General features: G+C 46.9%; 1 protein-coding gene across 2 annotated transcripts in view; it reads left to right on the top strand.

Annotated features, from left to right (window-relative positions):
- The window catches only part of PREX1 (phosphatidylinositol-3,4,5-trisphosphate dependent Rac exchange factor 1), a 369,932-nt gene that overhangs the window by 330,283 nt on the left and 11,706 nt on the right, over window positions 1-27,943 (top strand). For both annotated transcript variants that reach the window (XM_068263360.1, XM_068263361.1), the window contains 7 exons: window positions 709-799; window positions 2,229-2,357; window positions 5,657-5,698; window positions 7,877-8,094; window positions 20,986-21,085; window positions 25,356-25,499; window positions 26,791-26,902. In XM_068263360.1, the coding sequence (XP_068119461.1) occupies window positions 709-799; window positions 2,229-2,357; window positions 5,657-5,698; window positions 7,877-8,094; window positions 20,986-21,085; window positions 25,356-25,499; window positions 26,791-26,902 (836 nt within the window). The remainder of the gene's footprint in view (window positions 1-708; window positions 800-2,228; window positions 2,358-5,656; window positions 5,699-7,876; window positions 8,095-20,985; window positions 21,086-25,355; window positions 25,500-26,790; window positions 26,903-27,943) is intronic.

Raw genomic sequence — 27,943 nt, 5'->3', positions numbered from 1 at the left:
GATTACAGTTTTGTTTAACAATGTAGGGCTTACAGGGAGTATGGATGACAGTATGTATAGCTTCTGCAATCCCTATACCCAGCTTATACTCGGGTCAATAATTGTTCCCTGTTTAATAGGTAAAAGTGGGTGGGGGGGGGGGGGGGGTTATACTTGGGTCGGCTTATACTTTAGCAAATACTGTATCCGGCTCTCTCTTTTTTTTAAAACAGGCTTACCATTGATTTTAAAACATAAAATTTAAATTTTTTGTTTTATTGTCTCTGCTCAATGACACAGCCTTTAAATGGTCCCAGAGCTAAAATATATGAACAATTTATGGCTGTAATTCCCTATCGGTTATGCTATAGTCTGACCAGGTCCTGACTGGATAGAAAATGTCACTTACAGACCTGAATGTTAAACTTTCAAGCAGAAAAAGAAAAAAAGGAACACAGCCTAGTTTTTGTATGCTTGGCCCTGTACATACACATGTCAATCTCACCATGTCACATGTTACCTCAGGTACACTTTAAACACAGGACTACAATTCCCATGATCCCTAGCAACATCTGCATTTAAATCCCTATTCCAGGAGTCTTGTCTCGCTTAACACCCCCTCATTCCACCTATCTCCCATTCACTTCCCCTAATGGTTGGAAGGAGGAGGGACACACAAGATGGCCACAGAGGCTTCTGCTATTGTAACGGGATTCTCATCTTTTGCAGGTGGATGCCATCATCATACTTTTAAAAGGGAAGGTTATGGCTAAAGCTTTCGAGGAGACGAGGCATTTTCCAGTGGAGCACAGCCTGCAAGGTGAGCAGCAGATCGGTGACCTGTACATAAGAAAAGAAAAAATAGGCAGTTACTGGCAAGACCGGTAGGAAATGTGAAAATTCCCCTTTCAGCATCCAGGAGTTCCAGGCAGACGGCAGGGGGAGGTTTTTACTGAAAAATGATCAGCATTATGGCATAAAATAGCTATTTGAACTTACATGGGGCTTCTTCCAGATCAGACCCCCCTCGGTAGCCAGTGAAGTCCCGCGGCATCCTTCTGGCTCCTCTCCCGGTCTCGCTGCCGGCTCTGTTAATCAGCGACTTTGGCCTGAAGTCGCCCATGCACGCCCCCGCCACACATGCTACGTGCCATCACGTCGGCCGGCGTGAAAGTCCTACAGATGCGTGGTTCTCTAAGACTGAACCGCGCATGTGCAGGACTTGCATGCTCTTCTGGCAGCCAGAATCTTGGCGGAATTCCTTGCACTGCAAACATGCTCGTGTGAAAGCCTCCATTGAAATATAATTGTATTGAGTTTCGATGTGATTATATTGTCGTTTGCGCTGCAGTGCAACAGACATAAGGCCTGATTCACAAAGCGGTTCTAACAGCACGCTGGTGAAAAGCCCTTTATCACGCCTAAACTCAGTTTAGGTGTGATAAGTTTAGGCATGATAAGTTTAGGCGTGATAAGTTTATGCACCAACTGGGTTAGCACCGCAGTGCACAGCTGATCAAAAATTTTGCGCTAGGAAAGTCTGGTGCACTTCGCATAGAGTTTAAAGGCGCTGCTTTGCGTGCGGGACTTTGCGCGCTATCTAAACTTATCATGCCTAAACTTATCATGCCTAAACTTATCACGCCTAAACTGGCTTTTCACCAGCGTGGTGCAATGGTTATCACGCCTAAAGTCTCTAACTGGGTTAGCACCGCTTTGTGAATCGAGCCCATAGTGTGAAAGGAGCCTTCAAGTACCCAGAGTCCAACATAAGTACACCCTGTGGTACACGTACCTTGTGGTGAGAACCTAGGTTCTAAGGGACTATCTTTAAACATAATCCTATGTAAATAACACCTGAGCATGGCACTGCAAAGAACTTTGAATGTGCTGAGATCTTCCCTGGTTTCCTGGTGAGGACGTGTTCTCCTGGGAATATGCTGCACTGTTTAGATGTACTGTAACAGGAATGTCTTCTCTTGGTCATATGTTCTCCTGGGAATATGCAGCATTGTTCAGATGTAACAAGAATGTCTCCTCTTGGTCATATGTTCTCCTGGGAATATGCAGCATTGTTCAGATGTAACAAGAATGTCTCCTCTTGGTCATATGTTCTCCTGGGAATATGCTGCACTGTTAAGATGTCACAGGAATGTCTCCTCTTAGTCATATGTTCTCCTGGGAATATGCTGCACTGTTCAGGAGTAATGCAGATGTCACAGTAGTGTTTCTTCTTGGTCTCTCCGTAGAGTTCCAGAAGAAGGAGGAGTGGACTGTGAAGTGCCGGAGTATGATCCAGCACAGCGTCAGAGAAGATCCCTGGAATCTGCCCAACTCCATCAAGACATTGGTGGAGAGCATCCAGAAATTCGTGGAAGGTTTGTGCCCAGCACATCACTAAACATAGAAACAACCAAATACAGATAGTCCTCGGTTAACCAACGAGATAGGGAATGTAGGTTCGTGCTTAACCTGAATCTGTTCTTAAGTCAGAACATTGTGCCATCTCTGTCCCCTGTACCTCCTCTATGCCCCCCGTGCCTCCAGTATCCCCCTCTGTATCGCCTCTGCCCTTTGTACCTCTTTATACAAGTTTAAAACCCGTTTTTTCTTTTATTTATTTTTTTTAATCGATTTTCTCAATAACTACAAGTCCAATTAGAAATTTTTTTGGCTTGTTCCCATGGAAACAGAGAATAAATGCCATTCGTATCAGCGGGTCGTTCGTAAGTCGGGCGTTCGTAAGTCGGGGACTACCTGTATACAGCACCTTGTCTCTATACATTCTGTATTCCACAAGTTAGCATCTGTCCATCTGGGGTGCTCTTGGCTCTGTGGTACAAGTTGTATAAAAATTCTTATTAAAAAAACATCTTACTCTGAGCTAAGCCAGCATCTTCAAGCTTTAAGCTCCAATTCCTTAAGGGCTGATTCACACTACAAGAGCTTTTTAAGCCCTAGTGATTTGAGCTCTTGCTAATACAATACTATGGGGGATTTTTACAAAATCACGTTGCTCAACTGAGAACACACTCATAGGATAATAGGAGCAAAAGCCTGTAGTGTGAACCAGGCCATAAAGCAAAGCTGGCAACTTATTCTTAAGAAAAGTTGCTGGCTGCTGTTGCCCTGAGCAGAGTCACAAGGGGGGGGGGGGGGGGGGGGTTGACATCTGAACCCAGAAGAGGATTAATCATCTACAAATATCTGTAGGAAGTAAGAACCACATTTTCTATTTTGATGAAAGAAGTGGTCAGTAGATGCTTTGGCATTGTTCTGTTACAATGAATAGTTGGGACTGGTGATCAGCATGAGAAAGGCCAACACTTAGCATAAAGATCAGTACGTTGAGGTCCAGCTGTACAGTGTGCACACAGGGATCTATGGAGAGATGGGTACAGACACTTATTAGGCAGCTAAATGGGCAGTAATCTTAGTACAGTTGTACACTTCTGTCACATAACTGGTTTATTAACTTAAAGGTAATGTGAAGCAAGAGAAAAAAAACGTAGATACCTATAGAGAGGAAAGGCTCTGTTTCCCATAAAGCCTTCCCAGTCCTCTCTTCCTGTCCTCATTCATGCATGGTGGATAATGGTGGCTGCACTGGGGGTAGAACCTCCTGTGGTTCTTCAGTCTGATTGCACCAGCAATCCCTCAGTTAATGCAGCTGTGTCCATGCCGTGCATTACAACTGCTGATTAGATATAGATAAGGAGGAATTAGCCTTCCTATAGTGGATGATGGTGGCTGCACTGGGGGTAGAACCTCCAGTCGTTCTTAAAGAGAATCTGTACTCTAAAATTCTTACAATAAAAAGCATACCATTCTATTCATTATGTTTTTCTGGGCCCCTCTGTGCTGTTTCTGCCACTCTCTGCTGCAATCCTGGCTTGTAATTGCCAGTTTTAGGCAGTGTTTACAAACAAAAGACATGGCGGATAACCAGAGTGTAATAGGCTGAGAGGAGAGCTTGGAGGGGGTGTGTAAAGCTTCTGCCGATCACAAGCAGTGCTGCACATTCCACACATTCCAGCCTGAGCCCGACAGAGCCGACAGAGGAAAGGAGATAAGATTTATTACAGAGACAGTGCAACTAGAAAAGGCTGCAGTATGCCAGAGCACATTAGAACAGGTATAGGAACTTACAGGATAGAAGAAATAAGGCTCAACATTTTGTTACAGAGTCTCTTTAAGTCTGATTACATGAGGATCAGGTCTTCCTATAGTGGATAATGATGGCCATAGTGGTGGTAGAACCTCTAATGGTTCTTCAGTATGATGACATGAGAAGTGAGCCTTCCTATAGTGGATAACAGTTGTGGATAATGGTAGCAGCCGTGGAGGTAGAACCTCCACTGGTGGTGCTCCATTGTTATTACATGAGGAGAGAGCCTTCCTATAGTGAATAACGGTGGCAGCAGTGGAGGTAGAACGTCTGGGTGCTCCAGTCTGATAACATGAGGAGGAGTGGGCCTTCCTATAATGAATAATTGTAGCCGCAGTTGGGCCAAGAAGATCTGGTGGTGCTGAAGTCTGGTTCCTTAAAGGGAACCTGTACTGACTAAAATTATTTAAAATAAACACATGAGGTAACTTCAAATGAACATTACATAGTTACCTTGCCATCAGTTCCTCTCAGAAACTCACTATTTTCTTCTGACAATGATCCCTTCCAGTTCTGACAATATTTTGTCAGAGCTGAAATATATCAGTTGCTGTCAGAGGACAACTGATGTGCCATGTATTCCTATGGCTCCAGTGGGCGATGTTACAGTTTAACTGTGTGCTGACCAGAAAGCTGTTATGGAGTAATGGCCATTTTCAAAATGGAGGGCAAAGAATTTCATTGATCACAGTGGACGAACAGGACGCAGGAGAGGAAAAAGAGATTGATAAGTAGAGTACACGGGAGGTAAATATGACTTGTGCATGTTGATTTTGACTTTTAATATTCAGTTCAGGTTTTCTTTAAAGAGAAATGAGAGGAGTCAAAATTTTCATAGCAAAAAGATACACGGCTGGAGCTGCAAAGTGATTACTGCTCCTGTGACTCTACAGCAGAGGTGTCAAACACAAGCTTTGGGCCAAATACGGCCCTCCTTGCCATTTTATGTGGCCCTCGGGAGCTTCAAATGCTCGCTTTGGGGATCCAAACCTCTCAGCCTCCCATGTGGCTGGTGAAACACACACACTTTCCACCAACACCATCTCCCCACATAGAGTTGCACCGCAGAGCAATGCAATATTTACCTGCTCCAGCCATGCATTGTGTCTCTCCTGTTCTTTCTGGAAGTCACACACTCTAAGCTGCATACCTTTTTTTCCCGATCACATGACATGCCTCAGGAGCCCGAGATATGCAGCATAGCGCGTGTGGCTGGCAGGAAGACCAGAGGAGACCCGAAGCAGTGCGGGAGCAGGAAAATGTTAAACTGCTCCAATCTGCTACACTGCTTAAGGGGGAGCAGGAGACCCCCACGGTCACCATAGTTACTCCACTTAGTATGAGACTGTTCAATAAACGTTAAATTCTGACAACGAATTTGGCCTGCCACTTAGACTATGGTTTAGATTTTGGCCTCTTATGTGATTGCGTTCGACACCCCTGCTCTATAGAAATATATCAGAGTGAAAGAAAGGAATATAAGTGAATTTTATTTACCTTGCTTTGTAGATGGGAAGAATCAGCTGCTCCTGGCCCTGCTGAAATGTACAGGTAAGTCACACTATGTATCCTAACCTAATGCTGGGCAGAACTTCAACCAAAAGTTACTTTCTAGTTCTATACGCAGCGAGGAAATGTTTGACCCCTTGTTAGGTTTTTATGGCTGTATTTCTGCACATTGGGGAGAATCAGTCACTTCTTGTCACATGTGAGACTTGAGAAATTAAGGCACGCCTGAAGTGACAAAAAAAGGTAGATACTTATCACAGTATTGGGAAGCCTCGGTATGGTCCAGAGATTTCCCGTATTCTCTTGCAGCCCACTGTTCCAGCACACGTTCCCTCTACATCTATTTGACTCGCACCACTCTAATAGGTTTCTTCTGGCTGCAAGCAGCTGTGTTAAGCGCTTCTAGACTGTGCATGTGCGAGTAAGGTCCGAGCATGCCCAGTAGACCAAAGCGCTTGTGTAAAGAAGAAAAAAAGCTGTATGAGCGGCTTAGTTCTACTGGTCATCTGCTGGTGTGGCCAGAAGAGAACGAGGAATGCTACACTGGAAAGGTGGGATCTACAATCTAATTTCTTTTTTTTTTAATTCAGGTGTGCTTTAAAGTGAATCTGAGGTGGTCATTTTTGTTAAAAATAAAATGCTACCTGATCCAGGGGGCTAGCCGGATCAGGCATCCTCAATTACCGCTGCGGAAAATATTTTAGTCTTGTTTATACGCATAATGAGGATGATGATTAATATGTGACCTATTTTAAGAGGTACCTTGTACTCCAGCTGCTGCAGTGTGACGCAGGCCGTGATATAAAGAGAGGTGATGCAAGATGTGGGACTTTTGTGACGTTAATCACAAGCAGGGAATAGGCGATGATTGTATGGTGTACTGGTCTCTTCTCTTTTCTGGAGGAGAGGCTTCTGGGATGCGGCCTGCATACTACACAGAGCTACTGAGCTTCCCGGCCATATTGTTTCCAGGGTTTCTCACAGCAAACTCTGCACTTTTCTTAGTTTTGTTTGACTTTTGGTTGACTACTGTAATATTTCTTTGAGGTGAGATTGTTGTTAAAGTGGACCTAATCTCTTGCACAGGACAGAAGAAAACATAGAGAATTGCACCCTGTATGTATTTAGAGAGTTTAGCCTGTCTAATCCCCCCTCATCAGTGACTAATCACAACTGTAATTTGATCTGTCAGCTGGCTGTCTTGGGAGAGCAGCTAATTTGTAAACACAGAATGTTAACCCTATGTCTGCTTCCATGAAAGCAGGAAGTCAACACACTGCAGATTTGTATAGGCTGTAACAAAGAAATGTTTTATTCTCTAAAGGTAATTATGCTGTTGCTCATCTTTTAGAGCAGAGAGGAGGTTCTGAGTTCAGGTCCGCTTCAATGCTCTTTTATTTCTCAAGACACTTTTGATATGTACTAGTTGAAATAGAAATTGACCAGACACTATTACACATGACTGCTACTAGTGACTTACTGATCCTCATTTGAGCAGTGCAGTTTATGTGTCAATTTGCATTACGATGTACCACTGTCTTGTTGATCTTTTCCTGCCAATAAATGAGTTATAAAAAAAGGAGAGGCAATTTAGGGGCTGTGCTGTTCATTAAAGCCGGTTAGAATCCAGTTTTCATTTTCAAGAGCAGGGGTTCCCGCGGGTGCACACAGGCAGGCTTCTGCCAGGCAACAGGAGCATGTGAGACGTTTGGCTTATCCTCTATGGTGCCATTGCTAACCAGGAAGTGATTGGTGCTATTATCAGAGCCAATCACTGTTGGGGGGGGGGGGGGGGGGGAGTGTGTTCCATTGGACAGCGGTGTGGGTGTCTCTTCTTCATTGACTGACATCGGGATAAATGCCTTGCTCTCTGGTCTGCTAGTTGCCAGTGATAGTGTTAGTCACTGGAGCTAGTTGCTCGAAGTGATTCTGTTGTTAACCTTTCCTAATGCCTGCCTGTCCCTCTGATTACTGCCTGGACTGACCTTTGCTAGTTTGACCATTCTTCTGCCTCATCTTGACAAGTCTCTCGAGGCTGAGCAGGGACTGGCCACATGGGGTGAATTGTGCTGGAGATAGGGGCATAGGGACTGATCATACGACAGGGGATTCGCTAGGCCTTACAGCAGGACAGGCAGTGAAAGCAGCTGATTGGCGGATGGTTGGTGATACGAGGAAGCACAATTACCATACAGTAATTCTCTTGTCTCTTTCTCATAGACACAGAGCTGCAGGTGCGACGAGACGCCATTTTCTGTCAGACGCTGGTGGCCGCCATTTGTACGTTCACCGAGCAGCTCATGGCAGCGCTTGATTACCGATACAACAATAATGGCGAATACGAAGAGAGCAGCCGGGATGCCAGCAGGAAGTGGCTGGAACAGATCGCTGTTACAGGGATCCTGCTCAATTATCAGTCACTGCTGTCACCAGGCGTGGTGAGCATCTCTGCAGACTACACCACTCAGTGTACTACTACTATTGTCCCTTCCCATTCAGTACAACTGCCCATTCACTACAACTGCCACATTGCTTATGCCACACCCTTCAGTGTACTCTCACCATTGCCACTCCCCATTCACTACAGCAGCCACATTGCTTATACCACACCCCTCAGTGTACTCTCACCATTGTCCCTTCCCATTCACTACAACTGCCACATTGCTTATACCACACCCCTCAGTGTACTCCCACCACTGTCCCTTCTATTCACAACAACTGCCCATTCACTACAAGTGCCACATTGCTTATACCACACCCCTCAGTGTACTCTCACCATTGTCCCTTCCCATTCACTACAACTGCCACATTGCTTATACCACACCCCTCAGTGTACTCCCACCACTGTCCCTTCTATTCACAACAACTGTCCATTCACTGCAACTGCCACATTTTTACTACATCCCTCAGTGTACTCTCACTATTGTCCCTCCCCATTCACTACAACTGCCACATTGTGTATACCACACCCCTCAGTGTACTCTCACCATTGTCCCTCCCCATTCACTACAGCTGCCACATTGCATATACCACACCCCTCAGTGTACTCCTACCACTGTCCCTCCCCATTCACTACAATTGCCACATTGCTTATACCACACCCCTCAGTCTACTCCCACCATTGTCCCTCCCCTTTCACTACAACTGCCACATTGCTTATACCACACCCCTCAGCCTACTCCCACCATTGTCCCTCCCTATTCACTACAACTGCCCATTCACTACAACTGCCACATTGCTTATACCACACCCCTCAGTGTACTCTCACCATTGTCCCTTCCCATTCACTACAACTGCCACATTGCTAATACCACACCCCTCAGTGTACTCCCACCACTGTCCCTTCTATTCACAACAACTGCCCATTCACTACAACTGCCACATTGCTTATACCACACCCCTCAGTGTACTCTCACCATTGTCCCTTCCCATTCACTACAACTGCCACATTGCTTATACCACACCCCTCAGTGTACTCCCACCACTGTCCCTTCTATTCACAACAACTGTCCATTCACTACAACTGCCACATTGCTTATACTACATCCCTCAGTGTACTCTCACTATTGTCCCTCCCCATTCACTACAACTGCCACATTGTGTATACCACACCCCTCAGTGTACTCTCACCATTGTCCCTCCCCATTCACTACAGCTGCCACATTGCATATACCACACCCCTCAGTGTACTCCTACCACTGTCCCTCCCCATTCACTACAATTGCCACATTGCTTATACCACACCCCTCAGTCTACTCCCACCATTGTCCCTCCCCTTTCACTACAACTGCCACATTGCTTATACCACACCCCTCAGCCTACTCCCACCATTGTCCCTCCCTATTCACTACAACTGCCCATTCACTACAACTGCCACATTGCTTATACCACACCCCTCAGTCTACTCCCACCATTGTCCCTCCCTATTCACTACAACTGCCCATTCACTACAACTGCCACATTGCTTATACCACACCCCTCAGTGTACTCTCACCATTGTCCCTCCCTATTCACTACAACTGCCACATTGCTTATACCACACCCCTCAGTGTACTCTCACCATTGTCCCTCCCTATTCACTACAACTGCTACATTGCTTATACCACACCCCTCAGTGTACTCTCACCATTGTCCCTCCCCATTCACTACAACTGCCCATTCACTACAACTGCCACATTGCTTATACCACACCCCTCAGTCTACTCCCACCATTGTCCCTCCCTATTCACTACAACTGCCCATTCACTACAACTGCCACATTGCTTATACCACACCCCTCAGTGTACTCTCACCATTGTCCCTTCCCATTCACTACAACTGCCACATTGCTTATACCACACCCCTCAGTGTACTCCCACCACTGTCCCTTCTATTCACAACAACTGTCCATTCACTACAACTGCCACATTGCTTATACTACATCCCTCAGTGTACTCTCACTATTGTCCCTCCCCATTCACTACAACTGCCACATTGCGTATACCACACCCCTCAGTGTACTCTCACCATTGTCCCTCCCCATTCACTACAACTGCCACATTGCATATACCACACCCCTCAGTGTACTCCTACCACTGTCCCTCCCCATTCACTACAATTGCCACATTGCTTATACCACACCCCTCAGTCTACTCCCACCATTTTCCCTCCCCATTCACTACAACTGCCACATTGCTTATATCACACCCCTCAGTCTACTCCCACCATTGTCCCTCCCTATTCACTACAACTGCCCATTCACTACAACTGCCACATTGCTTATACCACACCCCTCAGTGTACTCTCACTATTGTCCCTCCCTATTCACTACAACTGCCACATTGCTTATACCACACCCCTCAGTGTACTCTCACCATTGTCCCTCCCCATTCACTACAGCAGTCACATTGCTTATACCACACCCTTCAGTGTACTCTCACCATTGTCCCTCCCCATTCACTACAGCAGTCACATTGCTTATACCACACCCTTCAGTGTACTCTCACCATTGTCCCTCCCCATTCACTACAACTGCCACATTGCTAATACCACACCCCTCAGTGTACTCTCACCATTGTCCCTCCCTATTCACTACAACTGCCACATTGCTTATACCACACCCCTCAGTCTACTCCCACCACTGTCCCTCCCCATTCACTACAGCAGCCACATTGCTTATACCACACCCCTCAGTGTACTCCCACCACTGTCCCTCCCCATTCACTACAGCAGTCACATTGCTTATACCACACCCTTCAGTGTACTCTCACCATTGTCCCTCCCCATTCACTACAGCAGCCACATTACTTATACCACACCCCTCAGTCTACTCCCACCATTGTCCCTCCCTATTCACTACAACTGCCCATTCACTACAACTGCCACATTGCTTATACCACACCCCTCAGTGTACTCTCACCATTGTCCCTCCCTATTCACTACAACTGCCACATTGCTTATACCACACCCCTCAGTGTACTCTCACCATTGTCCCTCCCTATTCACTACAACTGCTACATTGCTTATACCACACCCCTCAGTGTACTCTCACCATTGTCCCTCCCCATTCACTACAACTGCCCATTCACTACAACTGCCACATTGCTTATACCACACCCCTCAGTCTACTCCCACCATTGTCCCTCCCTATTCACTACAACTGCCCATTCACTACAACTGCCACATTGCTTATACCACACCCCTCAGTGTACTCTCACCATTGTCCCTTCCCATTCACTACAACTGCCACATTGCTTATACCACACCCCTCAGTGTACTCCCACCACTGTCCCTTCTATTCACAACAACTGTCCATTCACTACAACTGCCACATTGCTTATACTACATCCCTCAGTGTACTCTCACTATTGTCCCTCCCCATTCACTACAACTGCCACATTGCGTATACCACACCCCTCAGTGTACTCTCACCATTGTCCCTCCCTATTCACTACAACTGCCACATTGCATATACCACACCCCTCAGTGTACTCCTACCACTGTCCCTCCCCATTCACTACAATTGCCACATTGCTTATACCACACCCCTCAGTCTACTCCCACCATTTTCCCTCCCCATTCACTACAACTGCCACATTGCTTATATCACACCCCTCAGTCTACTCCCACCATTGTCCCTCCCTATTCACTACAACTGCCCATTCACTACAACTGCCACATTGCTTATACCACACCCCTCAGTGTACTCTCACTATTGTCCCTCCCTATTCACTACAACTGCCACATTGCTTATACCACACCCCTCAGTGTACTCTCACCATTGTCCCTCCCCATTCACTACAGCAGTCACATTGCTTATACCACACCCTTCAGTGTACTCTCACCATTGTCCCTCCCCATTAACTACAGCAGTCACATTGCTTATACCACACCCTTCAGTGTACTCTCACCATTGTCCCTCCCCATTCACTACAACTGCCACATTGCTTATACCACACCCCTCAGTGTACTCTCACCATTGTCCCTCCCTATTCACTACAACTGCCACATTGCTTATACCACACCCCTCAGTCTACTCCCACCACTGTCCCTCCCCATTCACTACAGCAGCCACATTGCTTATACCACACCCCTCAGTGTACTCCCACCACTGTCCCTCCCCATTCACTACAGCAGTCACATTGCTTATACCACACCCTTCAGTGTACTCTCACCATTGTCCCTCCCCATTCACTACAGCAGCCACATTACTTATACCACACCCCTCAGTCTACTCCCACCATTGTCCCTCCCTATTCACTACAACTGCCCATTCACTACAACTGCCACATTGCTTATACCACACCCCTCAGTGTACTCCCACCATTGTCCCTCCCCATTCACTACAACTGCCCATTCACTACAACTGCCACATTGCTTATACCACACCCCTCAGTGTACTCTCACCATTGTCCCTCCCCATTCACTACAACTGCCACATTGCTTATACCACACCCCTCAGTGTACTCTCACCATTGTCTCTCCCTATTTACTTCAACTGCCCATTCACTACAACTGCCACATTGCTTATACCACACCCCTCAGTGTACTCTCACCATTGTCCCTCCCCATTTACTTCAACTGCCCATTCACTACAACTGCCACATTGCTTATACCACACCCTTCAGTGTACTCTCACCATTGTCCCTCCCCATTCACTACAGCAGTCACATTGCTTATACCGCAACCCTCAGTGTACTCTCACCATTGTCCCTCCCCATTCACTACAACTGCCACATTGCTTATACCACACCCCTCAGTGTACTCTCACCATTGTCCCTCCCCATTCACTACAGCAGTCACATTGCTTATACCACACCCCTCAGTGTACTCTCACCATTGTCCCTCCCCATTCACTACAACTGCCCATTCACTACAACTGCCACATTGCTTATACCACAACCCTCAGTGTACTCTCACCATTGTCCCTCCCCATTCACTACAACTGCCACATTGCTTATACCACAACCCTCAGTGTACTCTCACCATTGTCCCTCCCCATTCACTACAACTGCCACATTGCTTATACCACACCCCTCAGTGTACTCTCACCATTGTCCCTCCCCATTCACTACAACTGCCCATTTACTACAACTGCCACATTGCTTATACCACAACCCTCAGTGTACTCTCACCATTGTCCCTCCCCATTCACTACAACTGCCACATTGCTTATACCACACCCCTCAGTGTACTCTCACTACTGTCCCTCCCCATTCACTACAGCAGTCACACTGCTTATACCACACCCCTCAGTGTACTCTCACCATTGTCCCTCCCCATTCACTACAACTGCCCATTCACTACAACTGCCACATTGCTTATACCACAACCCTCAGTGTACTCTCACCATTGTCCCTCCCCATTCACTACAGCAGTCACATTGCTTATACCACACCCCTCAGTGTACTCTCACCACTGTCCCTCCCCATTTCCTACAGCAGTCACATTGCTTATACCACACCCCTCAGTGTACTCTCACCATTGTCCCTCCCCATTCACTACAACTGCCACATTGCTTATACCACACCCCTCAGTGTACTCTCACCATTGTCCCTCCCTATTTACTACAACTGCCCATTCACTACAACTGCCACATTGCTTATACCACACCCCTCAGTGTACTCTCACCATTGTCCCTCCCCATTCACTACAGCAGGCACATTGCTTATACCGCAACCCTCAGTGTACTCTCACCATTGTCCCTCCCCATTCACTACAACTGCCCATTCACTACAACTGCCACATTGCTTATACCACAACCCTCAGTGTACTCTCACCATTGTCCCTCCCCATTCACTACAGCAGTCACATTGCTTATACCACACCCCTCAGTGTACTCTCACCATTGTCCCTCCCCATTCACTACAACTGCCACATTGCTTATACCACAACCCTCAGTGTACTCTCACCATTGTCCCTCCCCATTCACTACAGCAGTCACATTGCTTATACCACACCCCTCAGTGTACTCTCACCACTGTCCCTCCCCATTCACTACAGCAGTCACATTGCTTATACCACACCCCTCAGTGAACTCTCACCATTGTCCGTCCCCATTCACTACAGCAGTCACATTGCTTATACCACACCTCTCAGTGTACTCTCACCACTGTCCCTCCCCATTCACTACAACTTCCACATTGCTTATACCACGCCCCGCAGTGTACTCCCACCACTGTCCCTCCCCATTCACTACAGCAGTCACATTGCTTATACCACACCCCTCAGTGTACTCTCACCACTGTCCCTCACCATTCACTACAGCAGTCACATTGCTTATACCCATACCCCCCAACCGTCCCGTTTTCGTCGGGATTCTCCCGATTTGGGGGGGCCCTCCCGCTATCCCGGGCCCCCCCTCTCGAATCCCGACGGCTGGCAGAGAATAGAGGCGGAAAAACTGATCGAGGCTCCAGCCGCGGTACTGAGGGATGCGGGAGCCCGGCTTCAATACTTCCTCCCTCCCTCCGTCTGTGAATGCCCCCTAATGTATGTCCGTGTGCCCCCCTCTCCTCCCCTCCCTATAGGCAGAGTGAGCGCAGCGGAGCGGGCAGTCGGATCCTCTTACCGCTGGCTGATGCACGCGTACTGTCTCTGGCATCCGACCTCCATGTGCTTCCTGTTTACTATGACGTCACAGGAAGCACATGGAGGTCGGATGCCAGAGACAGTACGCGTGCATCAGCCAGCGGTAAGAGGACCCGACTGCCCGCTCCGCTGCGCTCACTCTGCCTATAGGGAGGGGAGGAGAGGAGAGGGGGGCACACGGACATACATTAGGGGGCATTCACAGAGGGAGGGAGGAAGTATTGAAGCCGGGCTCCCGCATCCCTCAGTACCGCGGCTGGAGCCTCGATCAGTTTTTCCGCCTCTATTCTCTGCCCAGGCGCCCCCCCCCCCACCTAAAAGTGGCACCCTCCTCCCCACCCACGGTGACGGGCATTCTCCCCCCCTCCACTGACAACCCCCCTAATTAATCACATAAGGGGACACTGGGGGCACATTAGGAGGGAGGGAGGGAGAAGCTTAATAGCGTCCATGCGGCATCTATGCCGCATACGCATCCCCGGGCTGGTGCCTCGATCGGGTTTTCTTTCCCCCCCCTCGGCCACCCTCCTCCCCCTCCCACTGGCACCCTCCCTTTCGGGACTAATTAATTTAAAAATTTTAATAAAAAATAAATTTAAAAAAATAATAATAATAAATTAGTGGGCGTGGCTAGGGGGTTGGGGCGTGGCCTAAGTGTCCCGCTTTCGACACTTAAAATGTTGGGAGGTATGCTTATACCACACCCCTCAGTGTACTCTCACCATTGTCCCTCCCCATTCACTACAGAAGTCACATTGCTTATACTACACCCTTCAGTGTACTCTCACCATTGTCCCTCCCCATTCACTACAGCAGCCACATTGCTTATACCACACCCCTCAGTGTACTCTCACCACTGTCCCTCCCCATTCACTACAACTGCCGCATTGCTTATACCACACCCCTCAGTGTACTCTCACCATTATCCCTCCCCATTCACTACAGCAGCCACATTGCTTATACCACACCCCTCAGTGTACTCTCACCACTGCCCCTCCCCATTCACTACAGCAGCCACATTGCTTATACCACCCCCCTCAGTGTACTCTCACCATTGTCCCTCCCCATTCACTACAGCAGTCACATTGCTTATACCACACCCCTCAGTGTACTCTCACCACTGTCCCTCCCCATTCACTACAACTGTCACATTGCTTATACCACACCCCTCAGTGTACTCCCACCACTGTCCCTTCTATTCACAACAACTGCCCATTCACTACAACTGCCACATTGCTTATACCACCCCCCTCAGTGTACTCTCACCATTGTCCCTCCCCATTCACTACAGCAGCCACATTGCTTATACCACGCCCCGCAGTGTACTCTCACCACTGCCCCTCCCCATTCACTACAGCAGCCACATTGCTTATACCACACCCCTCAGTGTACTCTCACCACTGTCCCTCCCCATTCACTACAACTGCCACATTGCTTATACCACACCCCTCAGTGTACTCCCACCACTGTCCCTTCTATTCACAACAACTGCCCATTCACTACAACTGCCACATTGCTTATACCACCCCCCTCAGTGTACTCTCACCATTGTCCCTCCCCATTCACTACAGCAGCCACATTGCTTATACCACGCCCCGCAGTGCACTCTCACCACTGCCCCTCCCCATTCACTACAGCAGCCACATTGCTTATACCACACCCCTCAGTGTACTCTCACCACTGTCCCTCCCCATTCACTACAGCAGCCACATTGCTTATGCCACACCCCTCAGTGTACTCTCACCATTGTCCATCCCCATTCACTACAGCAGCCACATTGCTTATGCCACACCCCTCAGTGTACTCTCACCATTGTCCCTCCCTATTCACTACAACTGCCACATTGCTTATACCACACCCCTCAGTCTACTCCCACCACTGTTCCTCCCCATTCACTACAACTGCCACATTGCTTATACCACACCCCTCAGTGTACATTCACCACTGTTCCTCCCCATTCACTACAGCAGCCACATTGCTTATACCACACCCCTCAGTGTACTCCCACCACTGTCCCTTCCCATTCACTACAGCAGTCACATTGCTTATACCACACCCCTCAGTGTACTCTCCCCATTCACTACAGCAGCCACATTGCTTATACCACACCCCTCAGTGTACTCTCACCATTGTCCCTCCCCATTCACTACAACTGCCACATTGCTTATACCACACCCCTCAGCGTACTCTCACCATTGTCCCTCCCCATTCACTACAACTGCCACATTGCTTATACCCTCAGTGTACTCTCACCATTCACTACAGCAGCCACATTGCTTAATGGGGATGAGTACAATTATTTCTCTGACCATTCAAAATGATATAGGCTTTATTAATTAACGTTAAAAACATATACAAGACTTATGAGCAGCAAGAAGAGAGCAAGCTTGGCACTTGTCTGAACTTTTATTGCCATAAAAACTGCAAGTGCACACAATTCACAAACAGATGATAAAAAAATGCACCTGCAGTGTTACCTACTATCACGACTGATGCATGGTTGCAGGATAGTGTCAGGGGCCGCCGGGTGGTGCATGGCCTGTTTCGCTGTTAACCTCTTAAAGACCGCTCCACGCCAATTGTGTGCAGTCCTGAGGGTGGAGTTTGCAGGGGATCGCGTGTGCTGATGTGCCGCTGTCCCCCTGGGTGACAATGTAGTCATCGCCCTTCATAGGCTGAAGCCTATGACAGCTGATCACGGTGATTGCTTCAGGGCTGTGGAGTCGGTCCAAAAATCCACCGACTCCGACACCGACTCCTCAGTTTAGGATTCCACCGACTCCGACTCCACGACTCCGACTCCTCTAATTTGCATATTACAATTTTGTTGATTAAAAGTATGTAACATGAAATTCGTCTCTTAACTGCCAACGCTTAGGAATTTTACAAGACAACTGAAGTGAGAAGGATATGTAGACTACTATATTTATTCCCTTTAGACTAAAACTAGTCCTTGGTAAGAGTACTTGTAAAAGGTACAAACCGGAACAAAGAACATCTATCAGGCCCTAGGCAATGTAAGTGTGGGTACATGTAAGAATGATGTGCAGGTACTCTGCAGGGGAATGAGGAGATTGTAAACAGACAACACCTCTGTGTTCAATGTGCACAGCATTCTCAGTGGATTCCCTGCAGCTATGTGGGGAGTGCATATGTAGAGTATAGTACTACTGTGTAACAAAGTAAACCTGAGACATATGAAATTAAAGTTTTATACATACCTGGGGCTTCCTCCAGCTGCCTTCAGAATAATCAGTCCCTCGTTGTCCTCCTCCACCACCTGGATCTTCTGCTATGAGTCCAGGTACTTGAGCCAGTCAGGCGTAGTGCACATGCACACACTCCGCCGCCAGGAGCATACTACACCTGTGCAGCACTATTGCGCAGGTACAGAATGTTCCTGGCTGTGGGAGCGGCATGCGGCCGGACAGCGCTGACTGGCTGAATTACCAGGACTCATAGCAGAAGATCCGGGTGGTGGAAGACAGTGAGGGACTGATTAGCCTGAAGGGGGCTGGAGGAAGCCCCAGGTATGTATAAAACTTTACTTTTCATCCGTCTCAGTTTCCCTTTAATTTGTAGTCACCAAACCAAATTTTAATAACATATCAAATTATTTGATTTCATCAGCAAAGGGAGTGCATACATTTGCATAAATCAGCATCAATGCAGAATTATTTCCATCTCGTTGACCATCTCTATTAGTGACACGGCTACACATCAGGCTTTATACTTACAGCATAGATGTTATTTAGTGTATAAAAGAGATTCCTGTGTACACTTCATATATACAGTCACAATCAGATATGTATATCTGTCCTTAAAAATACGGGGACTGCTTTATTGAAGCAGCACAAGTAACTAATTTTGATTGGTTTATTTCATTTTTGTAGACTAAGCACAGCTATTACTGTATATATACTGTATATATACATTATTTTTAATGACTTTTATCTGAGAAATAGAACATTTTATCATATTTTCTATTTTAATTACAGTTACAAATTCATTAGGAGTCGGAGTCGGTGCATTTTTCTCCGACTCCGACTCCAGGCACCCAAAATTGCCCGACTCCACGACTCCGACTCCGACTCCACAGCCCTGGATTGCTTAGCGGGGGGAGGGGAGAGCTGGTGAGAAAAATACATATAAAAGGTAAAATGTATTTATAAAATAAATATTTATAAAAAATAAAATAAATTGGGGGAGCGATCAGACCCAACTAACCTAAAGCTCTGTTGGTGGGAGAAAAGGGAGGGAAAATCACTTGTGTACTGAGTTGGACAACCCTGCAGTGAGGCCCTAAAGCTGCAGTGGCCTATTTAATGAAAAATGGCCTGGTCTTTAGGAGGGTTTAAGCCCAAGGTCCTCAAGTAGTTAACCACTTAAAGAGACTCTGAAGCGAGTCTAACAGCATGTGATTACTGTAAGGCCCTATAGATAGTGCTAAACCGACGCATTCCTGCAGCAAAACGGGGGTTTATACACCCCAAATCCCCTCTCCTAACTATGGAGAGCGCTTCCTGATGAGGCAGAGCTTATGGCTGTAGCTCTGCCTTTTAGCGCGTCAATCCCCTGCTGATCGCCGCCTCTCCCCACCCCTCTCAATCTGTCTTCACAGAGAGGGGCGGGGGAGAGGCGGAGATTCTCGCGGCGATTGACGCGCATGGAGGCAGAGCTGCAGCCGTAAGCTCTGCATCCATGAGCAGCAAAATCCACGACCAAGAAAGTCATGGATTTTGCAGAGGGGATTTGGGGGGGTATAAACCCCAGGTTTTGCCGAGGGAATGCGGTGGTTTAGCATTATCTATAGTGCTTTACAGTAATCACATGCTGTTAGACTCGCTTCAGAGTCTCTTTAAGCCTATCTGGACGAATATGTTCATCCAGATAGACTGTGCAGTTGCTGCCTCCCGAGGCGCGCTCCCGCGCGTGCTTCTGCTGCCTGCCGTTATCCCCCTGATCAATTAATGGGAATATAATTCCCAATTGTCGATCCAAGTCCCCCGCAGAAAAACAAACGGCCGCTTATCAGAGGCTGCGGTCTTTCTGAGTAAGAAAAAGTTTCCCATCCTCATTTCCTGTTTTGACTGTGGCTATCTTGTGGCCAAATAGTAAAACTACACCCACATACATTTTTTTTTTTTTATAAATAAATACATTATATTCCATTTAAAATTAGCTGTTTACCTCCCACACCAAAAAATTAACCAAATAAAATTTTTAATAAAAAAAAATTACAATTAAAAAAAACAACAACAATATAAATAGTTACCTAAGGGTCTGAACTTTTTAAATATGCATGTCAAGAGAGTATGTTAATATAATTTTTTAAATTATAGGCTTGTAAATAGTGATGGACGCAAAGTGAAAAAATGCACCTTTATTTCCAAATAAAATATCGGCACCATAAATTGTGATAGGAATATAATTTTAAACGGTTTAATAACCGGGACAAATGGACGAATACAATACATGGGTTTTAATTACGGTAGCATGTATTAATTTAAAACTATAATGTACAAAAACTGAGAAATAATGAATTTTTTCCATTTCTTTATTAATCTTCCTGCTACAATGGATTTAGAATAAAATAATTCTTCGCAAAATGTACCACCCAAAGAAAGCCTAAATGGTGGCGGAAAAAACAAGATATAGATCATTTCAGTGTGAGAAGTAGTGATAAAGTTATTGGCGAATGAATGAGAGGTGAAAGTTGCTCGGATGCATAAAGTGAACAACACTGTAGGCTGAAGTGGGTATACGAAGCTTCTTCTGAGGCTAAAGTGCACTTTTAGTCGATTTTCATTTGAATTGTGTCCAGTTGAGTTACATGCATAAAGTATATTAATGCTAAGCAGTAGCTGTGTGAGATCTAGTCTGATGTGTCTCTTACTCCCTCTGCTGCTCAGAAATGGGACAGCAGAAAAATGAAATCTGTGCCTGAGTGCTGCTTGCTGGCCCTCCTCTTTCTTTCTCTGATTGTTCACAAGTGTAATACAGTCTGTTGCAATTGACTTTCCAGCAATAGGCGGTACTAACTGTTTATTATGCTCGATGGTCGAGCTAGATGACCAGACACCTGCACTGATCCTACAGCCACTAAATGCCAGATTGTCACCTCCCAGCACTGCACTCCTCACCATAGCATCCATGATACACGCCCCCCTCCCCAGGCATGAGGCTCCTTCTAATTCATACAGCAGGTGTGGATTGGAAGAGTTGTCCATACATCTGACCATCACACTTCTGTATTGCAGAAGGAAGAGCGGATTATGCTGGAGGACATCAGCGCCACACTGCAGGATCTGGATAAAGTTGTCTTCTACTTCAAGCAGATGGATGAGACGCTTGTAGCAAGTAAGTCCTGACTGCTGCCCATTCAGCCCATTTAATGGCTGGTGTAAGAACTCCAGGCACTCAACTGGAACTGAAAATTCTGTTGATCTGAAAGTTAGATTTTATAATCCTATCTGAAGAGAGAAAATGCCCTAATCGACCTGTTTATGGAAACAATCGATAATTCCCTTCTGATCACTTTCGATAGTACCATTTCTAGGGACGGATGACCACCCAGGGTGCAGTGAGGGGGAGGGGGCACAGTGAAGGAGGGAGGACCAGCAGCACAATGGGATTTAGCCGCAGGAATGGTGACGCAACTCTTTCCTCTCCTTGGGTCCCCCTCCATTGAAGAAATGTGTGGCAGCGGATTGACTCACTTTCCAAGGCTCCAGGCGATGTTCACGTGCCGCCGGGCTGCTCTGTGTACAGTGTCGCTCACAGGAAGTAGTGTAACTATCACTTTCTGTGAGCGGAGCTATACACAGAGCAGCTTGGCGGCATGTGAATATCGCCTGGAGCCTGTAAGGTGAGTCATCCCGCTATCACCGCCGTATATTTTTTCAATAAAAGGGGGAGCAAGGAGAGGGGCTGGCTAACCTATACTAGGGTACCTATGGCTGGCTAACATATACTGGGGCACCTATAGCTGGCTAACCTATACTGGGGCACCTATGACTGGCTGACCTATACTGGGGCACCTATAGCTGGCTGACCTATACTGGGGCACCTATAGCTGGCTGACCTATACTGGGGCACCTATAGCTGGCTGACCTATACTGGGGCACCTATGGCTGGCTGACCTATACTGGGGCACCTATGGCTGGCTGACCTATACTGGGGCACCTATGGCTGGCTGACCTATACTGGGGCACCTATAGCTGGCTAACCTATACTGGGGCACCTATGGCTGGCTAACCTATACTGGGGCACCTATGGCTGGCTAACCTATACTGGGGCACCTATGGCTGGCTAACCTATACTGGGGCACCTATGGCTGGCTAACCTATACTGGGGCACCTATGGCTGGCTAACCTATACTGGGGCACCTATAGCTGGCTGACCTATACTGGGGCACCTATGGCTGGCTGACCTATACTGGGGCACCTATAGCTGGCTGACCTATACTGGGGCACCTATGGCTGGCTGACCTATACTGGGGCACCTATAGCTGGCTAACCTATACTGGGGCACCTATGGCTGGCTGACCTATACTGGGGCACCTATAGCTGGCTGACCTATACTGGGGCACCTATGGCTGGCTGACCTATACTGGGGCACCTATAGCTGGCTAACCTATACTGGGGCACCTATGGCTGGCTGACCTATACTGGGGCACCTATGGCTGGCTGACCTATACTGGGGCACCTATAGCTGGCTAACCTATACTGGGGCACCTATGGCTGGCTGACCTATACTGGGGCACCTATAGCTGGCTGACCTATACTGGGGCACCTATGGCTGGCTGACCTATACTGGGGCACCTATGGCTGGCTGACCTATACTGGGGCACCTATGGCTGGCTGACCTATACTGGGGCACCTATGGCTGGCTGACCTATACTGGGGCACCTATGGCTGGCTAACCTATACTGGGGCACCTATGGCTGGCTAACCTATACTGGGGCACCTATGGCTGGCTGACCTATACTGGGGCACCTATGGCTGGCTAACCTGTACTGGTGCACCAATGGCTGGCTGACCTATACTGGGGCACCTATGGCTGGCTGACCTATACTGGGGCACCTATGGCTGGCTGACCTATACTGGGGCACCTATGGCTGGCTAACCTGTACTGGTGCACCAATGGCTGGCTGACCTATACTGGGGCACCTATGGCTGGCTGACCTATACTGGGGCACCTATGGCTGGCTGACCTATACTGGGGCACCTATGGCTGGCTAACCTATACTGGGGCACCTATGGCTGGCTAACCTATACTGGGGCACCTATGGCTGGCTGACCTATACTGGGGCACCTATGGCTGGCTAACCTGTACTGGTGCACCAATGGCTGGCTGACCTATACTGGGGCACCTATGGCTGGCTGACCTATACTGGGGCACCTATGGCTGGCTGACCTATACTGGGGCACCTATGGCTGGCTAACCTGTACTGGTGCACCAATGGCTGGCTGACCTATACTGGGGCACCTATGGCTGGCTGACCTATACTGGGGCACCTATGGCTGGCTGACCTATACTGGGGCACCTATGGCTGGCTGACCTATACTGGGGCACCTATGGCTGGCTGACCTATACTGGGGCACCTATGGCTGGCTAACCTATACTGGGGCACCTATGGCTGGCTGACCTATACTGGGGCACCTATGGCTGGCTAACCTATACTGGGGCACCTATGGCTGGCTGACCTATACTGGGGCACCTATGGCTGGCTGACCTATACTGGGGCACCTATAGCTGGCTGACCTATACTGGGGCACCTATGGCTGGCTAACCTGTACTGGTGCACCAATGGCTGGCTGACCTATACTGGGGCACCTATGGCTGGCTGACCTATACTGGGGCACCTATGGCTGGCTGACCTATACTGGGGCACCTATGGCTGGCTGACCTATACTGGGGCACCTATGGCTGGCTAACCTATCAATTAGCAACTAGCAATTTTTGCACTCTTAACCTGGGAGCAATTTAGCATAGGAACTGCCCTGACTTTCGGTCATAAAAAGTCCATCGAAAGATCACATCTGATGATAAAATTGCACCAATAATGGGCACCTTAAAAGTGGCCACACACCATACAATTTGTTAAAAAAAGTTTAATTCAAGTTTTAGAATCAGTGTATCTGATTAATTGTGACATTTGAAAAATCTGACCAATGAACCACAAGTCTGTTCAATTTTCCCCAATTATAAAAAAAAAAATGATTGAAGACGCACTTGTCAATCTACCACACACATACAATCGTGGAAAAAAATAATCACAAATTTCAGCCACTCGCGATCATAAAAAAAGGGAGATCCAATCGGAATTTACTCTTGTAAACAACAACAAAAAAAAGTTTGATTTTGCTGTAGAAATTATCTTTTTTTATCAAATTGGTGTAAAATCTGATTTTATTGCATCTTGTGAGGCCACCTTAAAAGAGATGTTTACCAATTTCACCTTCACGTGTGCAAGAATCGCCCATAATGCTCACTTCCGGAGAGTGGGTGGAATAGGCAAATGATTCCTTTAGGGCCCATTTCCACTAACATGTTGCATTCTGCATTTGTTTTTCTGGACGCGGATTCACACATTTTTGCCGTGATTGTTAATGCGAAATACAAATGTGGCTGTAAATCATTGTGGCTAGGAACACACTTAGTAGAAACGCGAGCATTGCGGAAAACGCAGCGTTTTGCCGCTAATGGAAGTCTCTGGGCCGCATGAAAAAATGCATATGCGTTTTTTAAAATGCTGCTTTTGTTGCATAGTATTCAAAAACGCACATAATGAAAGTCAATGGGAACACAATGGGCCTGATTCACAAAGCGGTGCTAACAGTTAGCACGCTAGTGAAAAGCCCTTTATCACGCCTAAACTCTGTTTAGGCATGATAAGTTTAGGTGTGATAAGTTTAGGGGTGATACGTTTAGGCATGATAAGTTTAAGCACCAACTGGGTTAGCACCGCAGTGCACAGCTGATCAAAAGTTTTGCACTAGCAAAGTCTGGTGCACTTTGCATAGAGTTTAATGGCGCTGCTTTGCGTGCGGGGACTTTGCGCACGATCTAAACTTATCTAAACTTATCATGCCTAAACTTATCATGCCTAAACTGAGTTTAGGCATGATAAAAATGGTTATCACCGCTTTGTGAATCGAGCCCAATGTATTGCGTTTTTCATGCGTTTTTTTTTTCTTTTTTCTGTGATGTATTTCCGCTTCCTGTTCTCTTCCTAGTGATTTCCATAAAACACAATGTTAAAATGCATTGAAAACGCATACAAAACACATGTGCGTTTTGTATATGTGAAACGCCAACGCATAAAAACGCTTGAAAAAAAGCATATGCGGGGAAAAAAAGGCTCAGACAAACGCACTAAAAACACACAAAAAAAACCGCACAAGACCTAAAACGCAACCTTTCACGCACAGCCGTGTGTGCGCCCAGCGTTTGGGGGAAACTGATGCGTGATGCAGAAATCTGCAGCAACCAATCCATTATTTTTTTTTGCATCGCACCACAATTACAAATTTGCATTCAAAGAAAATGATTTGCCGGGATCACACATTACCTTATGTCTGCCATGTTACTGACTAATCTATGTGTTCTGTATGGTTTCTGTCAGATACTGCAGTATTCCACCATATTGAAGGCACAAGACAGGCTCTGAAAGTCATCTTCTACCTGGACAGCTTCCACTTCTCCAAACTGCCCACCAAGTTTGAGCATGGAGGCTGCCTGAAGCTCCAGTCAGTCTTATTCACTAAAGGTTTGTGACTATAGTATACAGAGTATTAGGGCATCCTCATAGGATGATTCAGGACACTTCCAGGCAGCAGTTCACAGAAAGACGATGTAAACAAGAAAATAGGATTTATCTCTCTGTAGGAAAGGGATTCTTTTAAAGCGGACCTGAACACAGAACCTCCTCTCTGCTCTAAAAGATAAGCAACAACATAATAACCTTTACGGAAAACATTTATTTGTTACAGCTGATAGAAATCCTGCAATAAATATGCAATGTGTCTACTTCCTGCTTTCATGGAAGCAGACATCGGGTTAACATCCTGTGTTTAAAAATTAGCTGCTCTGCCGAGACAGTCAGCTGAGAGACCAAATTACACTTGTGCTTAGTCACAGATGAAGGGGGGGATTAGACCAGCTAAACTCTCTAAATACATACAGGATGGATTTCTCTATGTTTTCTTTCTGTCCTGTGCAAGAGATCAGGTCCACTTGAAGTGTTAAGCTGCACACACACAAATATTCTCATCCCCAGAATCAGGACTTGATCCCTTTGGCAGCACTTTGGGCGGAGTGCCATATAATAGACACGTCATCAAGCTAGGTTGCTTTGGAGGGGGAGGAGGGACGACAATGCAGTGCTTGATCAGGCACCTTCCAGTGTGAGGGGAACAATCGGGGCCGGTTCTCTCATGAAGCAAGGTGAAACATTTGCATCAGGCGCAGAGATTTCAGGGGCAGCATTTTTGTACTGTGTGTACCTTCCTGAGGAGGAATGGAGTGGCTGAGGGTGAGCAGTTTGTTTGGCACAGACTCACAGCCAGCCAGTGTGCTATTGTGTTGAGCTGCAGCATGTCATGTGAGAACGTTAAATGAATCAGAGTAAATTGTCGGCTGCTGTGCGATCATTCCAAATCGGGGGGCACATTTTAACAAGTTTGCCTCAGGCAGCAAAAAAGTCTAGAACCGGCCCTGGGAACAATGTGTTTGGCCGAGATGACCTAGCACGCTACACAAATCTCTTAGAAAAGCATTGCCATGGCCGTATAGACACTAGATTCTTTCCAGAACAAGTTGGAGGAGTAGTGCTTACAGTGGCTAAAATAGTACCCTCACCACACCCTTTGGAGCCAATCATAGCATGGAGGGGGACTGGGCTAGGCCCAAAAGAATGGAAGGGGGGGGGGGGGGTGCAGGCTGTAGGTTGAGCAAAGCAGGATAAGGCTTTGAATAGCAGGGTATTCTGTGCACACTGAAAGTGAGTATAAAATCAGATGAAATCCCTTAATGCTAGTAATATTGTGTTCTGTTTTCAGCTATTGAGAGCGTAGAGGGTCCGCCGGGACTGAGTAACTCTGTGGAGGAAATTCAGCAGCACATCAATCACATGTCTATGGAGAAAGTACAGAGCTATTACCGCAAACTCAGGTACTGATTGTGATGGATTGTCTGCAGTAAATTATGGGCATCATCTGCAGAACCCGTCTGCATTTTCACTTCAATAGCTGCAATACATACCGGTAATGGTAATACAGTAGTCCTGGTTATCCAGAACTCGACTAACCAGCAGTCTCAACCAAACAGCACTAATCGCAGGCAGTACTCACAGTGGTGAAGGCCAGCTTCTTAGGCTGATTGTGGGCTCTGCTGTGCTTAAAAGACAACTGAAGTGAGAAGACTATGGAGGCTGCCTTATTTATTTCCTTTTAAGTAATACCAGTTGCCTGGCAGCTCTATTTGGCTGCAGTAGTGTCTGAATCCCACCAGAAACAAGCATGCATCAAATCTTGTCAGATCTGACAATAATGTCAGAAACACCTGATATGCTGCATGCTTGTTCAGGGTAAAAGTATTAGAGGCAGAGGATCAGCAGGACAGCCAGGCAACCGGTATTACTAAAAATGAAATAAATGAGACAGCTTTAATATCCCTTTCACTTCAGTTATCCTTTAAAGTCTGGGTTCCAACGCTTCCCCAGGGCTAATATACTTTCAATTACTGCATTGTAACATGAATACTGAGTGCATGGTATGTATATGGAGTGGGGTAAAGTACTATATTAGCTATACCTATTGAAAGCACACTTATCTGGCCTCAGCTGCTCCCCGTCACTGCCAGATAACCGAGACTCTACTGTATACTTGTTGACTGGATCAAAATAAGGTGTAAGAGGTGGGCGAATCTTTGCTTTGTTGATAGACGTGATAGTTTGGTTTGTTGCTATTGGTTGCTTTCGGGTGACATCATCATCACAATGAGTCTTCTCGGCAGAACACCGTGTGGCAGGACAGATTATTTTGGCTGAGCATCGAGTAAGTGTTGTGTTGCTATAGAAACTTTGCCTGGCAGGTCCACCACCGGTTTGTGCTGCCCTTGGCCAAAGTTTGTCAGCCAAATGACCACATGCTCTGTTTCTGTAGAAGTTGTTCTGCGCTGTCTATGGGCAATTGCACAAGTGCTTGGTGATTT

Source organism: Hyperolius riggenbachi, chromosome 12, assembly GCF_040937935.1.
Source record: "Hyperolius riggenbachi isolate aHypRig1 chromosome 12, aHypRig1.pri, whole genome shotgun sequence".
In the NCBI taxonomy this organism is placed as follows: Eukaryota; Metazoa; Chordata; class Amphibia; order Anura; family Hyperoliidae; genus Hyperolius; species Hyperolius riggenbachi.
The sequence above is the reverse complement of the archived record's forward strand: the minus strand, read 5'-3'. Positions and strand labels throughout refer to the sequence as shown.